At 38.8% G+C, this 16162-nt stretch overlaps 1 protein-coding gene across 4 annotated transcripts in view; it reads left to right on the plus strand.

Moving 5' to 3' along the window:
- PCDH7 (protocadherin 7) overlaps positions 1–16162 on the plus strand; it is a 417613-nt gene that overhangs the window by 307984 nt on the left and 93467 nt on the right. Inside the window, exon 3 of one of the 4 annotated variants that reach the window (XM_088131404.1) lies at positions 9686–9758. The exons of the other annotated variants lie outside the window; for them this stretch is intronic. Coding sequence (XP_087987530.1) covers positions 9686–9756 — 71 coding nt within the window. The 3' untranslated portion in view covers positions 9757–9758. The remainder of the gene's footprint in view (positions 1–9685; positions 9759–16162) is intronic. 4 annotated transcript variants of the gene reach the window in all.

Genomic DNA, 16162 nt, shown 5'->3' on the forward strand with positions numbered 1-16162 from the left:
GAGGCTCCCTGTCTGTAGCTCAGTTCATTTATTCACATGGCACAGAGCCATGCAATTATAAGGCAATAGCTATGAAGGTATAGATGATGATTCCCTTAAATTGAATTGAACTTGATTCCTGGTGACTACATGATGGAGAGTTTTGATAAGTACAATAAGGTTTCCCATAGCTTTTTGGATTTATTTTTTTTTAATTTCCCTGTCTAGTCTATAGCTCTGGGGTTTTCTTAAAGACTCCATCCAAGTGCTAACTAGGTTTGACCCTGTACTTGGCATTCTCACAATCAACCAGTGAGAATTAGTCAGCTAAGGTAGTTGATTCTGAATATTGCTCTTGGCACCTGTTTGATCCCTTCTTTTTGTTTCCTCCTACCATCACTCTGCAGCATTGCCTCCGTCAGCTACATCATTCCTATTTCCTCCTATTCCCAATCTTATTTTATTACTGTCATCTCTCATTTTAGTGGTCAGTTATATTGCTGCATAGGATATGAGGTGAGCTCTTGGCAGAAGTGAGTCTTGAACCAAGTTTCTTTCCTGCAGATTTTTAGCCAAATCAAACAACAACAACAACAACAACAACAACAACAACAACAACAAGATCTCACCATATTGTTTATGGGAGAGACAATCTTTGTCTGGCTCCTCTAATGAGACCTGTCCAGTATGGTTGAACCTCTGGCATAGCTCTCAACCTCCTTGAAGCATGCAAGCCCCACAACCATGTCAAGGTAGTGCCTCACTGGGGGGGGGGGATGATGATGATGATGATGATGATGATGATGATATATCTGCCTATCCCAGGTCCTTGGGAACAACTTGATAGGTGGATAAAAATGCCAAATCCAGTCTAAACATCTGGCTGACTGTGCAACTAGCCATCATCTTCATCAACATCATCATCATCTTATCAGAGAAGGAGCCAGATGAAGAGTGTCTCTCCCATAAACAATGAGATGTAATTTTCAGAAACCTATAACAGATCCGTTGTCACTCAGGTCAACAAGGAGTGCACTAGGTGTTCAGTCCCTGGACATCTGGTGACAAGTGGGCTACAGGACTCAGGACTGCTGGCTGACCAACCAGGTCCAGCAACTGCAGAACTACTGGAAGAAAAGTTGCTTATCAATCACAAAAATACAAAGACTGAAATCAAAGAAATAATGATCTGCTATTCCAAATCAAGTTCAACAAGAAGAGAATATCTGAAAAGAATGCAAGACTTCTGGAAACAACAGCATCCAGAACCAGAAATAACAGAACAGAGGCTAGAAGATCAATGTTGATTTATAATGCAAAATAAAGTATTCACAGAAGTAGACTACAAAGCTACAAAGGTCTACCCAAGGCAAAGAAATTGAAACCTTGCCAGAAGTAGCTCAGACTGTAGAGACAATCCAGGGAAAGTCTGTAGTAGAGGAAACCAGCATAGCTATTGAATCGTTTTCATTCTGAATCAAGGTACCCTCTCCTCTCCCTTCTCTTCAGAAAGAACAAAGCCCTCTAACTAAAAAAAAAAAAAGGAATTGAAACAAACAATAACCAAGCATCTAAAACAGCACAAAAACAACAGAATAACATTGCCTGCATTGAAGCGTGTTACAAAGGAAAAGCTAGCACAAGTATTAAACGATGCCAATACTGTAATATCAAATATAAACACCAGCTCACTGCAAGAAACAAACCAATTGATGTACAGCATGGCTGTAGTTATAACTGAATGCCTTGGATGCAAAATCAACAAACAAGAGAAAAAGCCAAACCGTGCACCACCAAAATGGAAGATCAGGTAGGAAAATAAGATCAGCATGCTAAGATCAGATGCAAGCAAGCTAGAACAAATGAAAGAAAAGAAGCTGAAGAACAAGAAGACCAAAGAATACCTGATCAAGATATATTACCTAGAAGATCAAGGAGGCACTGGAAATAATAAAGCAGCAAATAACAGCCATAGCCAAGATCAGCAGTTATGAAGCTCGGATTTCACACTACAGGCAGAATCTCCAATTTCAGTCAAATCAGAAATGTTTCTACCATCCATCAGTGGAGAGACTGCAGTGAACCAGTCAACACCTTACAAAGAAGAACCACTGCAGTTCTGGGAGCAGCTATGGGACAACCCAAAGAAATGCAACAAGAATGCATCTTGGATAAAGGCGGTAGATAAAAATAACAAAAAAGTTGCTGAAATGAAAGAACTTATAATTAGAGCAGAAATGGTGAAGAAAAGGGCAAGGAAGTTCAAGAATTGGTCAGCACCAGGTGAAGATGGACTACATGGTTTTTGGTTGAAACATCTGACTGCTCTGAACCCACTCATTGCCAAGCAGTTTAACAACATACTGCAAGGAGGTGAAATTGAAGATTGGTTCAGATCTGGCAAAACCTACCTGATAATGAAAGATCCAGAAAAAGGAGCAGCCCCAGACAACTACAGACCAATTGCCTGCTTGCCAACAACTTTCAAATTGCTAACTGGTGTGGTAGCTGATGCAGTCCAACAGCATCTAGTTGAAAACAAGCTCTTTCCATTTTGTCTAGAGAAACTCTCACGACACGTGTGTTCAACAAAGAAGTTTACTCAAGCATAACATACGTAATTGCAGACAAAGCCAGGACTGGCTTGACACATCTTGCAATACAATTTGTAGTCCCCCTGTTCCCACACTTTGCCCCATTGCTAGGTTACAAATCCCCTGCAGTAATTCCCCCCTTCACCGAAATGGCAGATTCAGTTCGGTTCTTTTGTCTCTTGATTGCTTTACCCCGCTGGCGGGATCGTGGTCTTCACTGGTTCTTTCTTTTGCACACAAAGCTGGGGTTTCCCAATCACGCGCTGATTGCTTTGCCGCTAGCCTCTGCTCAACCCTTTGTTTACGGCGCCCGAGGCTAGTTGGCGCCGATACAAAATATCTGCTCTGCGGTTTTAGTTAAGCAGTCCCAGCTGGCCCATTAATCAGCTCACAGTTTTCCCCTTTTTCCTTTGCTCACGCTCGGGTGGTGGAACTGACTCAGCACAGCTGGGCAAGTCCCTGCCATGCCACACTGGCTGAATCTGACAGGGTTAACATCAAGAGAGGAATCTTTTAGGGAGACTCACTGTTGCCACTAGTGTTTGTCGCTGCATTGATTCCTCTGTCAACAATACTGAACAAGTCAGGCCCTGGCTATCAAACATCAAAAACATCTGCCAGGTTATTCTACCTCCTTTACATGGACAATCTGAAGCTGTATGGAAAAACACCATCTGAAATGGAATTGCTGCTCAAAACTCTCTGAATATACAGTCAAGATATTGCAATGGGATTTGGATTGGACAAATATGCCACCCTTAACATCAACAGGGGAAAAATAGTGAAAACTGAAGGAATCAAGATGCCCTATGGAAATACCATCAAGAGTCTGGATGAAGAAGATCACCTGGACATCCTTCAAACTGACAACATCAAGCACACTGAAGTCAAGAAGAAGGTTAGTAGTGAATACATCAGAAGAATCAAGAAGATCTTAAAGTCCAAACTCAGTGGAGGAAATACCATCGAGGTGATTAACACCTGGGCAATTCCAGTCATTATATATACAGCTGGAATAGTAGACTGGACTCAAGCAGAACTAGAAGTTCTGGATAGGAAGACCAGAAAAATAATGACAATGAATCATGCCCTTTACCCATGCAGCAGCGTTGACAGACTCTGCTTACCAAGGACCATAGGTGGGCATGGAATGTACACCAGACAGTTGAAGAAGAAGAAAAGGCATTGGAAGAATATATGAAGGAGGGAGAAGAAGATACACTGAAGCTAGTACAGCATGAAGTCTTACTGAATACCAAAAAGACCACACTGGCCTACAAGAAAAACCAAATGAAAAATAGAAAAGAGACATGGGAAGACAAAGTATTACATGGCGAGTACACAAAAAACCTAGCAGACAAAGCAGATTACAAGACTTGGCAATGTCTAAAAGCAGGAAGTTGAAGAAAGAGACAGAGGGGCTAATTCTGGCTGCACTAGACCAAGTCTTAAGAACAAATTCATACAAAGCCAGAATTGAGAAGACAGCAATAGACAGCAAATGCCGCCTCTGCAAAGAAGCTGAAGAAACAGTGGATCATCTAGTCAGCTGCTGCAAGAAGATCTCACAGACTGACTACAAAGAACGGCATGACAAAATAGCAACAATGGTACATTGGAATACCTGCAAGAAATACTATTTGCCTTTAAGCAGGGACTGGTGGGACCACAAAACAGACAAAGTAATAGAAAATGAAGAAGCTAAAGTACTCTGGGACTTTAGAGTTGAAACAGACAAGCACCTGCCACAGAATACCCCAGACTTTACAATTGTTGATAAGAAAGACAAAAAAATCTGGATAGTGGACATTGCAATACCTGGAAACAGCAGAATAGAAGAAAAAGAACTGAAGAAAATCATTAAATATAAAGACCTGCAAATAGAAATAGAAGGACTGTGGCAAAAGAAAGCAAAGATAGTACCAATAGTAAGAGGTGCTTTGGGTGCAATCCCAAAACATCTGGAGCACCACTTGAAGACCATCGGCACTGACAAAATCACCATCAGTCAGTTGCAAAAGGCAGCTTTACTTGGAACAGCTTACATCCTGCATTGATACTTTTAACACCATCAAACAACATCTGCATAGTTCAGGTCCTTGGGAAGGACTCAATAGGTGGATAAAAATGCCAGTCTAGACTTCTGTGTGACCAGTAATAATAGTGTTTTTCAACAAATACATTAAAGCAGTGAATGACTCCCCGCCCCATGGCATTCCAAGGGGCTACTTTTCCATAAAATCAGTACAATCTCGAGAAAGCAGCAACAACATAACCATTGTTCTCACATTGGGTTTTGTTATCTAATTTTTAATTTCAGAATTGTGTGCCTCTAGAGTATCACAATGAGACAAAACCTCTCCTCATATTTCCTAGTTTGCTTCTTCCTTGAGAGAAGTTCCTTTCTCCTTCATTCATTCTTAGAGCACCTTAGAGTCATGTGCTGCATTCCTTCTGCAATGTATTGGAGCTTCCTTATTGATGGGAGATGGTCAGAAGTGTTGTGGTGTTCTACTCCCTCCTTTCCATTAAAGACTTCTAGAGTGCTCTGTGGCTCTTCAGCTTCATGTACTTCCACATCCGAAAATCTGTGGGTGTACTGGCATGTTCTCTTTGGTTTAATTCAGTGTCGTCCAAACTTGGCCACTTTAAGATGAGTGGACTTCAACTCCCAGAATTCCCCAGCCAGCATGGCTGGCTGGGGAATTCTGGGAGTTGAAGTCCACTCATCTTAAAGTGGCCAAGTTTGGACAACACTGGTTTAATTGAAAAACGGCACTCTGACAGCCTGTTCAAGAGATGATTCCAGAAAGAAAGACAAGACATTTACATACACACATATATGTGTGATATTTAAAATAAGCATCTCTCTCTCTCTCTCTCTCTCTCTCTCTCTCTCTCTCTCCATGAAAATCATAGATGCTATATTTGGGGGTGTCCATGCACATGTGTGGCTACATGTTTCTTTTATGTCTTCAAATCAATCTTGACTCCCTCTTAGCAACATGGTTTGCCCTTGCTTTCTTCCTAGGGCTGAGAGAGAATGACTGGCTCAAATTCACCCAGCTGACTTTGTGCCTAAGGCAGGACTAGAACTCACAATCTTCTGGTTTCTAGCCAGTGCCTTTAACCTCTACACTAAGCTGGCTCTCACGTACGTATGTAGTTCCCCCCAAAAGCAACTTCTTTTCTTTTAGATTGAATGAAAGTAGTGGGGGGTGGGGAGGAAGGAAAACAATCCTGGAAAAAATTTTCAGCATAGGTTGACTGATCAATAGTTTCTCCTTCCAAAATTACAATGGCATAATCATGAAAGGGTTTGGCGTGGCCCTGTTGGGTTTAGATTCAGTTTCAGAAAGAACCATTTATCGTGGTTTAAAAAATATTGGTGTACTAGAGTAACCAAATAATCTGAATAGGCAAAATGAGACGAAATGATGGTATGAGGTTGCATTCTCTACTTCAGACTGCTTTGTCAGTGAATATAAGTTAAGATGGTAGAGGTAGGTTTCCTATTCATAGATGATATTGTCCAATGGTTCCATGAGAGGATGAATTTCGGGTCCCCATTAGGACCAACCCAGTTATCCATAACTCATTCTAACCTGCCAAATAGCTAATGTCTCCCCCCTCCCCCTCCCCCTCCCCCTCCCCCTCCCTCTCCTTCTCCTTCTCCTTCTCCTCCTCCTTCTCCTTCTCCTTCTCCTTCTCCTTCTCCTCCTTCTCCTTCTTCTCCTTCTTCTCCTCCTCCTCTTCCTCCTTCTTCCAACTTTATTTTTAGTTAATAAAGTAGTTAAGCATTAGCTTCTGTTCCTTTGGGCCTCTAATCATCCATAAAGTTCTACGGCTTGCAAGGAAGCAAAACATGCAGTGCAACCTTAAAAATCATGCCTCTCTACTTATGGAAATGTTATTTGAAAAAATAACTGACCTCAGAAGCTCTGAGCCTAAATATAAAAAAAAGATATATATTTTTAAAAAGTCTATGCTGCTTTGAGCTATCGTATTTATCTAATTAAAAGATGAGCTCTCCCCTGCAATAATTTATTGTTGGTGGGTAGGAATCATTAATTGTACATACACGTGTGTCTAGAAAAGTGTGTGGGTGTACACATGTGCATATCACGCGGCAGAACAATTTTTCAGGCCTGTCTTCCTTTGGACAAATGCGTTATTTCATTTCAAGACTTCTGTTCTTACATGGCAGCAATGGAAACCATGCATCAAATTAAATCTTTATTATGGTCAAAGACCAGCATAGGAAACCATACATGTTTAATATGATGCAGACATTCATGCAGTTTTCTGTTTCTCTTATTAATCAAGGCAGGTCTTAGTAGACATATGCTTTTTCTTCCCTCCCCTCCCCAGATTTCGGAAAAACAAAAACAAACAACAAAATGGAAACTATACATTTATAGAAAGTTCCTATCAAAAAAAAAACTCAGAAACACACTTGTATAGGATATCTTGGAAATCCTATTTTTATGAATATTTTCCTGGTTCAGGACCATTAATTCTGTTATAGTTCTATCTTCTTTAATCTAAAACACTGGTTGCAAAAACATAATCTAATTATCTGAAATAAAGTTCTAGAAATGTAGAAACTAATTAATTTATTTAAATTAGATGCTCTTAATGGTTAAGGCCATGTGAAATCTATTCTTTTGTACTAATTTTTCCCTTCAGACAGATTGGCGTGCCGCTCAGGGCAGTTGCCTACATCTGTGAATGTGTTTGCTTGTTTTTGGAATAGACAGAAATAGGCATTTTAGATCACAAATGTGTATCATTGCCCCTATTGGAAAGCTCAAAGAAATGTGCACGGCCTTAACACAGTTGGCATAATTGATTACCAAGTTGTTTACTAAGCAAACAAAATAATTGTTAAAGAAAAAAAATGAGGGGCTAAGGAAAAAGAGCAAATCACATAAGAGAAAAGGCAATGTCCTCTGTTCTTAAAATGCAGTCTTTACAATTTGGAAATGGACAAACTCAGTTTGTCAAAGAAAAATAAATGCTATATATTCCCCATTCAAAAGGAGACTGATATCAAAGCTGTACAATGCATTGTCGTCTGTAGTCCTTTGTTTCTTTTAGTCTATCCTTTACAGATAGGTTTATACTATAATTTCCACCATTCCAAGCCAGCATGGAAGGCAGATCTGGAATATTAAGGTAATAACATTTCATTCATTCATTCATTCATTCATTCATTCATTCATTCATTCATTCATTCCTCTCTCTTTTCATTCATTCATTCATTCATTCATTCATTCATTCATTCATTCATTCCTCTCTCTTTTCATTCATTCATTCATTCATTCATTCATTCATTCATTCATTCCTATTAACATTTTTATTCAGCCCTTTATCTGTTGTCCTGATACTTATCTCAACAAAACACCACCATTGGTGAAAATATCTGCAGTGCAGAAGAATGAGCGAAGGTGGGGAAAAAGAAAGAATGAGAATATGAAAGAAAGCTTTCTTTCCCCTCCTTTTGTTTCTCCCTGCCTTCCCTAGTGTTTTTTAAAAATAACTATCAGACTCTCCCATTAACCATGTGGTATGTGTATATCCAACGGTCAATAAGAAACATCGATTTTAGAATTAAAATTACAAAAAAGTGTCATGTTCACATTTGCCACATAAGCGTTATTAGTATGTATGTATTAGAGGTGGATAGAGCTTTGGATTCAGCCTCTCTGAGATGCTTTGAGTGTGTGGGAGTGGGAACATAGCACCAGTCTGGAACATCTTAGAGAACCTGTTGAAGGAAGAGCAAGTGGCGTGTTGACCACATAATATCAGTGGATCTGCAAACTCAGCCAGGCTATTACATCCAAGTAAACATGCCCTGTTCAGAAGCCACCTGAAGCAGCTTAATCATTATTTATAATTTAATATTTAAATAACTTCATTATTTATGTAGTTCTTAATCCATGTAAAATACCCTCAGCATGCCTGAAATCACCCATCTCCCAGATTTTGGAAGCAGAGAGAAAATTAGAGTCATCTCCTTCACATTCTTCTAAGTTTTCTTCCCTCGTACAAATTGAATATGATTTTAGGAGCACTCTTACAGCATTTATAAAGGATTTCATCCCTGAATGTCTTATGTCCATTTCTGCCCTGATAATTGAGCCCTGAAATATCAGTTGTGGATTTCATTTTTAGTGCTCTTTCTCTCTCTTTTAAGTAGCAGTACTTAAAATGGCTTTACAAAGAAACTGAGTGGTATATTTTCACTGACTTTGTCTTCCGTCTTTTATTTTGCCCCTTATTTATTTACTCCTTGCACTGCTACCGCAGCATAGAATTACAGATAAGCACTGTTATTTTAATGTGTCCTCCTGATTGTATGTGCTAGTGTCTGGCCCAGTATTATTTTGCCATATGGTAAATGAAACTTCCATTCAAAGTACAAGTACAGTACAGAGCAGTGGGTGTAGGTGAAAACACAGCACGGCACTCATTAAAATGTGCAAATCTTGAGGCATAAGCTTAAATATTTAATGCAAATGGAGTGGCAAAATCAGGAAAAACATTGCCAGGTAGCTAACAAGTTCTACTTAATGTGAGAAAATGAATGTGTTTATATTATATTTTTTTATATAGCATGTTGATTTGAATGTCTAACTTTATAGAAAACTGGAGCCTTATTCTTTGAATTTTGCAAGCAGATTCCCCTGCAAAGCATTATTTGGATGATGTTTACTCTAGGGTGATATGAAGCCCAAACCAAGTACAAAAAACTGAGCAAAATCCTCTGTCTTACCTATTCTGCTCTCACTCTGTGGTTGGACTGAAAGCTGAAACGTTCTTCTTGATTCAGTTGACTTCAAAGATTGCCATGTTCTGGAATGGCTAACTAGAAAAGGGGGGATAACCATGATTATTTTTTGGTCACAAATGATGGCTTTTCTTTACTACTTCAACAAGTATGTCCATAAATGAGTAATTTCCGGTATCTGGGCTATTCAATAGCAAATAGAATTTTTGGGAAAGTTGCTGAGGAGAGCATCACGCCTAAGTATCCTTCTCGAGAATGGCTTCCTTCTGGGCTCAAGAGTGGCAATTCTTACTTTCTCCTGCTTTCTCTTAATTAGCAATTGCTCTCTGGAGCGTCAACAAGGGCTTTGCAAACCTGGCTGAGAGATGGCAAGCACTGAAGCATTAGCTGTGAGTCCTTACATTATTCTGATTCATGTCTGTTTTATATAAAATATATATTTCCTTTTCTTTATTCTGTTTTGATTATTTGTTAGATTTAAACCCTGCCTTTCACTCAAGAACTTAAGTAAGTTACATATAACTGTGTCCTCCAATTATTTTCTTCCCCTACCTCCCCCGGCTATCTCAAGGTGGGTTGAACTAAAAGTTTTCCCATGAGTTTCCATGGCTGGAGGTGAACTTGAATGTGGATCTCTCAGGTCCTCTGCCAAAACCTTAACCACTATTAGCATATATTACCCCCAGCATATTTTCTTGCCTCTTCTCCATCTCACTGGCTGCCATGACGGTAATGAGAAAACACCCAACATAGAGATGGTAGAGGTCATGAAATACAATAGATTAAATAATTTAGACTGGAAGGGGGAAAAATTGGACTTTGGGGGCATTTGCCTTAGAATTCAAACCCAGAGTTGCATTAGAGGCATGGAGAAGCTGTTGTGTCTTATCCTTGTGCTCCTAAGAGGTGACATTAACAGAAACCAATCAGATCCACTCAGCTTCTTAATGAAAGACAAGACTGATGGTTTATTTAAAATGATGAACTATAGAATTTGCTTTAGTGCATAAGCACATGCTGTTCCTTTCTCCCTTCCCTCCACCCTTCTGAGAAAAAGAAGAGCTTCTTACAGAAGGTTACCTGCTGGTATTGATCTCACCTTTGTGACTATCTTTATATTAAATTTTTAGCTGTTGCTGCTGTTGTAATTTCACACTTTAATGAGTTCCTTGATACTGTACTTTTTAATAATGAGCACTGCTGAGTATATGCAGTTTAATAGGAGCGTCTAGTTCTGTGGACCTAGTTATGCAGGGTCAAGCTACAGTTTGCTAAACATGTAACTTATCTTCCCCCTATACGAAGTAAGGTTTAGTTACACTGATCTGAAACTGGGTCATGTTTCTAAGTATATCAGGAAGGACTGTAAGAATATAGAACTGCTTTTCTGAATGAGACCCAGGGGCAATCTAATTCCAAATGTAATCTGTCAGTTGCTTCGAAGAAGCGCACAAGCCTTTCTCCACTGTTTGTTTCCCATGCAAGGGAAGGTAGACATGGACTTCCCATTTGGCTTCAAGACCTAATAGTTCTGCATAGGTCTGTCCTTTTACCTGATCCTTTTTCAAGAGGTCCACTTAAACTGGTGCCCCCATGATAGCTTCTGGTAAAATGTTGCATAAGGATTATATATCTCTGATTCTAAAGTTATTTCACTCAGCTAGTTGCTGTTGAATCCCCCCCCCCCGCCCCTGGCCTCAGAATGTCCCTTGCTGAATGACTGGAAGGAGCAGGACTTGTTCATGTAGAACATTATTTTATTTTATTTTATTTTATTTTATTTTATTTTATTTTTTTTTTTTATTTTATTTTATTTTATTTTATTTTTTATTTTATTTTATTTTATTTTATTTTATTTTATTTTTTTTTTTTTATTTTATTTTATTTTTTTTTTTTTTTTTTTATTTTATTTTATTTTATTTTATTTTATTTTATTTTATTTTATTTTATTTTATTTTATTTTATTTTATTTTATTTTATTTTATTTTATTTTATTTTATTTTATTTTATTATTTTGCTTTGCTTTGCTTTGCTTTGCTTTGTTTTGCATTGCTATTTTACTCATGTTATTTTATCTTAACAATTGCTCTTAACAATTGGTCAGATTTTTCCAGGGTGGTTCACAGAAAGTGCTATGGGAAAGATTATTGATGTGGTGAATATGCGGTGGTGAAATTGCAGGACATTAAAATAATAATAATAATAATAATAATAATAATAATAATAATAATAATAATAATGGTGAAATTGCAGGACATTAAAATAATAATAATAATAATAATAATAACAACAACAACAACAACAACAACAACAACAACATGCAATTCCCTGGCCCCCTTATACATGTAAAAAGAAAAGAAAAAAAAGTTGGATCTGTTTGCAGAAGATGATGGAACTAAGGGGAGTCAGTTCTTACTAGAGGATCCATCTGTCCAGAGTGAAACTCCCAGCAGGATGCATAATGGAATTACCTTACAGGCCTATTGCTGATAATACTGTTTGATGTCATCAAGGGATAAACGTAAGCTAAGGAACATGTATTTTCATATTGGTATGTTCTAGGAGTGTGTACAAAATGGAAAATGTGTTTTGCTTCACTCATATAACAAACACAAAGTGACAAATCATTCCAGGTGGGTCACATTCTGGAAAATCAAAACATGGAACAAAAATAGTTTTTCTTCTTCTGGGATGATGATGATGATGGTGATGGTGATGGTAATGGTGATTTCCCAGTCTAGGATACAGCTTTCCAGGTAATTCCTAATTAGTACTAATCAGGACCAAATCCATGCTGAGCTTTTCACATCAGCCAAGGTCTGTTTGATCCTATGGCCTGCTGAGACAAGGAAGAATAGGTAGAGCACAGAGACTTGTAAGGATGAGGATAGAGACCCAAGATTTAAGCAGAAAGCTAGGTTCTCTCCATTCATAATATAGAGCGACTGCAGCTGGGTATGCACCCCCACCCCCTTTCCCCCTTCCTTTGTACCTGTCTAGCATATCTCTTACTTTCAATGATTGTAGGATTCTATACCTCTCCCTTGGGAATGTCACCACATGCTTGCTGAATTTTCCCCCTGGTGATTGTCAGGAGTCTAAAGCTAGCAGTTACGTATTATAATCAGCTTCTCTTCTCTTCTCTTCTCTTCTCTTCTCTTCTCTTCTCTTCTCTTCTCTTCTCTTCTCTTCTCTTCTCTTCTCTTCTCTTCTCTTCTCTTCCATTTTCCTGTGGTTTGTTTCAAATTTCTGTAAATATTACTCTAAACATGAATTAGAATTGAAACTGATAAGGCTGGAATAAGGTGAAACACCTTATTGTTTAGGTGTGATCATTGCAAGATGGTGAGTTGGGGAAAAAGAGAAAACGCTGGTCCTTGAAGGCAAATCTCTGCCTCAGCAGCCCAGCTTGCAAAAATTGTGTCTGCCATCAACTCTGTGCTGGACCATGGAAATCAATTTTTCAGAGCTTGCTCCGTGACGAAGCCAGATTAATTTTTAGCTGAATTGATTCTTAAAATGCAATTGTGGGCTTAATTTGACATTTTGGATAGACAATCAGTATATCCATTTATTTGTTTATTTATTTGTTTATTTTTAAGTGGCTGCTGATATTTTAACAGGATTTTTCCACTATTCACGCACTTCATATCAAATGTTGTCAATAGGCATGGATGTATAGATGCTCTCTTGCCTTCAATTCTTCCAATCTTGCTGGGTGAAGAATATATTTCTGAGAAGGGGGAGAAGGAGAAGTATGGTGATTTCTTCTCATCTAAACCTTGGTACTTTAGAGGGAAACTCGCTGTATGAAGCAGAATTACCTAGAAGGTTTATGATACCTAGCTAGATACAATTTTGGAATCTTCCCCAAATATGGACCCCCCCCTCTCTCCCCCATAAAACTTGGGGTTCATAAGTAAAGATGCTTACAATGTATCAGATATTCTAATGCCATTTATAGCTAAGTTCTGATTCACACCTTAGTTTGGGAAGTCTAGAAATCATGTCAGGTAAATCTTGAACTTGCAAAGATTGTATTTCTCGGTCTGGATGCTTTCTCTAACTCCTGCTGCTTAGAAGATTTGTATGAACTCTTGCAAACAAGGGAGTCTATTTCATCTTATGGAACTGGGTCACAGATGGAACACCAAATTCAGAAGAATTCCCAGCGTAATTTAAAAAATAGTGGCATAAGTTGGCTCGATAAGGCTTGGCTTAGTAGTTTTGGAGAAGAGCTTGACGTCAGCACTGATCATGGGGTCATGTTTCCTTGCTTCTCTTTCCCCCTTCATTCAGGCATCTCTTATTTGAAACCACTTAAGGAGCATGCTCTGGTTTCTGCATGTCGAACTTCAGTCACTACTCATTACTGAGATTGCTGTTTCCCAACCTGCCAACAGAAAAATCAAATCCTAATGCTGTAGGCTGTTCAACAGTCCTCTACTGTGGAGGATACACAGTCTGACAAAGGCCTGCATGAATGTTTAAGCAAGTCCTTGGTTACAGCTTGGCTTTAAGCAGGAACCACCCTGCTTAACAGCTTCACAGTAATTTTTAAAGAGAATCTTTTGCACCTTTTGTAAAGTAAATGTTTCCATTTTCAGATGAGAAGGCATTTTTCAAAATTGTCCCTTAAAGTACGTTTTGGGTGCTTTGTGAATCGTTACAAAAAATAAACCGTATGCTCATAATATTAAGAGATTTCCAACAGAGATAAGGCCTATGATACCAGACAATTTTTCTCCTAAGATGAGTTGGGATAGATAAATCTGAAACTTTGTGAACCAGATAAAATAGTCACCCTTCCATGCTGGCCAGGTTTGGTAGGTCTTGGTAGGGGCATCTGTTCCCAGCATGAAGGAGACATATTGTATCAGTCCTGCTGTGGAAGCATTAGAGCCGGTGACCTTATGACTGGGAGCCAGATAAGACAACTCTAAAAGCATTACTTGCCTAGTTGAACACACTGGGATTCAAACACAGAGTTTAAACTGTTGTACATTCAAAACCTTCTATCCAGGTTTATTAATCAGCTGGTTTTGCTTCTTTGGACTTTCTCACCCATCTTCACCAGATGTAGCAGTTTTAAGGGTTCTCTTCCTTCTTCTTCTTCCAAGTTCTGTAAGAACCTGGGATTAAGCTTCAGAATTCATGATTCAAGAGTTGTAAGCCCACAACATTTTATGACATATATACACACAACACATTGTCATCCTATTTGGTTAGTGGAGCTGTGGGTATCTTCCTTCCACTTGGCTTATCAACAGCTTAATTACATCATGTGAATCCATAGCACCTGTTCTGGTTAGCTGGAATTTAGCAGTTGGTCTCAAATTCTAGCTAACTGGAAATGGAACTGTGTTCTCACAATCCACTGAGCTCTCAGAACGCTCTAGAAGCAATCAGGACTGGAAGCGAACAACCAAAGAACAAGTCTCTCTGAGCTCTGGTTAGTAAGTTGTATTAAGAAAATAAGAATTACATCGAGTATTTTTGCTTTAAATTTGAAACTTATATATAGACAGTTCAAAACCATTAGCTTCTTGCTTTCTTTCTCATGCACTTTCAATGTAAGATGTAGGAAGTCTGAGAAAGCAGGCTGGTGTATATCTGGATATTGTTTAACCTAATGGCGATTAGCCTCTTTATCACTCTGAGAATCCACTCTCATCAGCTTAGTCTTGGACTTTAGTAAGTCTAGGGAATAAGGTGTTGACACACAGCCCCATAAACCAACTGGGTGGCCTGATGTATCATGCAAAGAGAGCTTTTTGCTTTCTGCAGTGATTTCTCATCACCCTGTAGGGGTGTTAGAATAGATCAGAAGTCCTTTTGCAAGCAACTGTTCATGAAATTATTGCTGGGTGTTTCTACATGACACCGGTGATTCACAAAAAAGGCAAACTATTTGTGTTTGTATATATACTTGTATATGTGTGCACCTCTGTCTGTCTGTCTGTCTGCCTCCCTCCCTCCCTCCCTTGGAGCTCTAAGTTGGAGAAAATGCTGGTTCCTCATGTTGCAATACTATGTCCAAACTTATCCATTGTAAGGAGTAAGGAAGATGATCTTGACAGAAGTATGCAAGGTCTGTTGCCTAGATAAAAGGGGCTGAAGCATTTTTTATGGCAACAATGAGATTGTGGAAACAGTTCAGGCAGATGCCTCCCTAATTCACTGAAGCATAAGGAGGAGGAGGAGGAGGAGGTACAAATAATCAGACTTGCAAGATTTTGTTATTATAGCCAATCTCAATAAAAGTAGTTTTAGTCTGAGTTAATGGAGTTGATTTCCTAGTCTGGTCTACCTAGTGGGGCTGACATCAATATCCATTGGGTAGATGTACAGCATTCCAGTTTCCATATTATTTCATTGCTATGAACTGTCTATTCAACATGAAGAAAAAAAAAGTCTGTGGTTGCCAACAGTCGAAAATGACTTGATGGCACGTAAACAACCAGTCAATAAACTGTCATAGAGACAATACGAATAGCCTACTTAATGTATTTGTGCCTTCAAGTGAGTGTTGCCAAATTCATGCAGTTTTCCGGGCAAGATATTTTTGAAGGGGTTTGACATTGCATTCTTGCTAAGGCTCAAAGAGAGGGCCTGGCCTGGCCCAAGATCACCCAGTTGTCTTCTGTGCCTGACAGGACTAGAACTTGGATTTCCTCACTGCTGGTCCAGCACCTTCACCACTAGATCAAAGGGGCAATCGCTCTACTCAGTACTAGGTAGCTATTGTTTATGAGTCAGTATTAGCATATAGTTGTTTTTTCAGTACTATCTC

Source organism: Python bivittatus, unplaced genomic scaffold (genome assembly GCF_059951505.1).
Source record: "Python bivittatus isolate LINGU-HERP-01145 unplaced genomic scaffold, Pbiv_v1 ctg000960_np1212, whole genome shotgun sequence".
NCBI lineage: Eukaryota > Metazoa > Chordata > Lepidosauria > Squamata > Pythonidae > Python > Python bivittatus.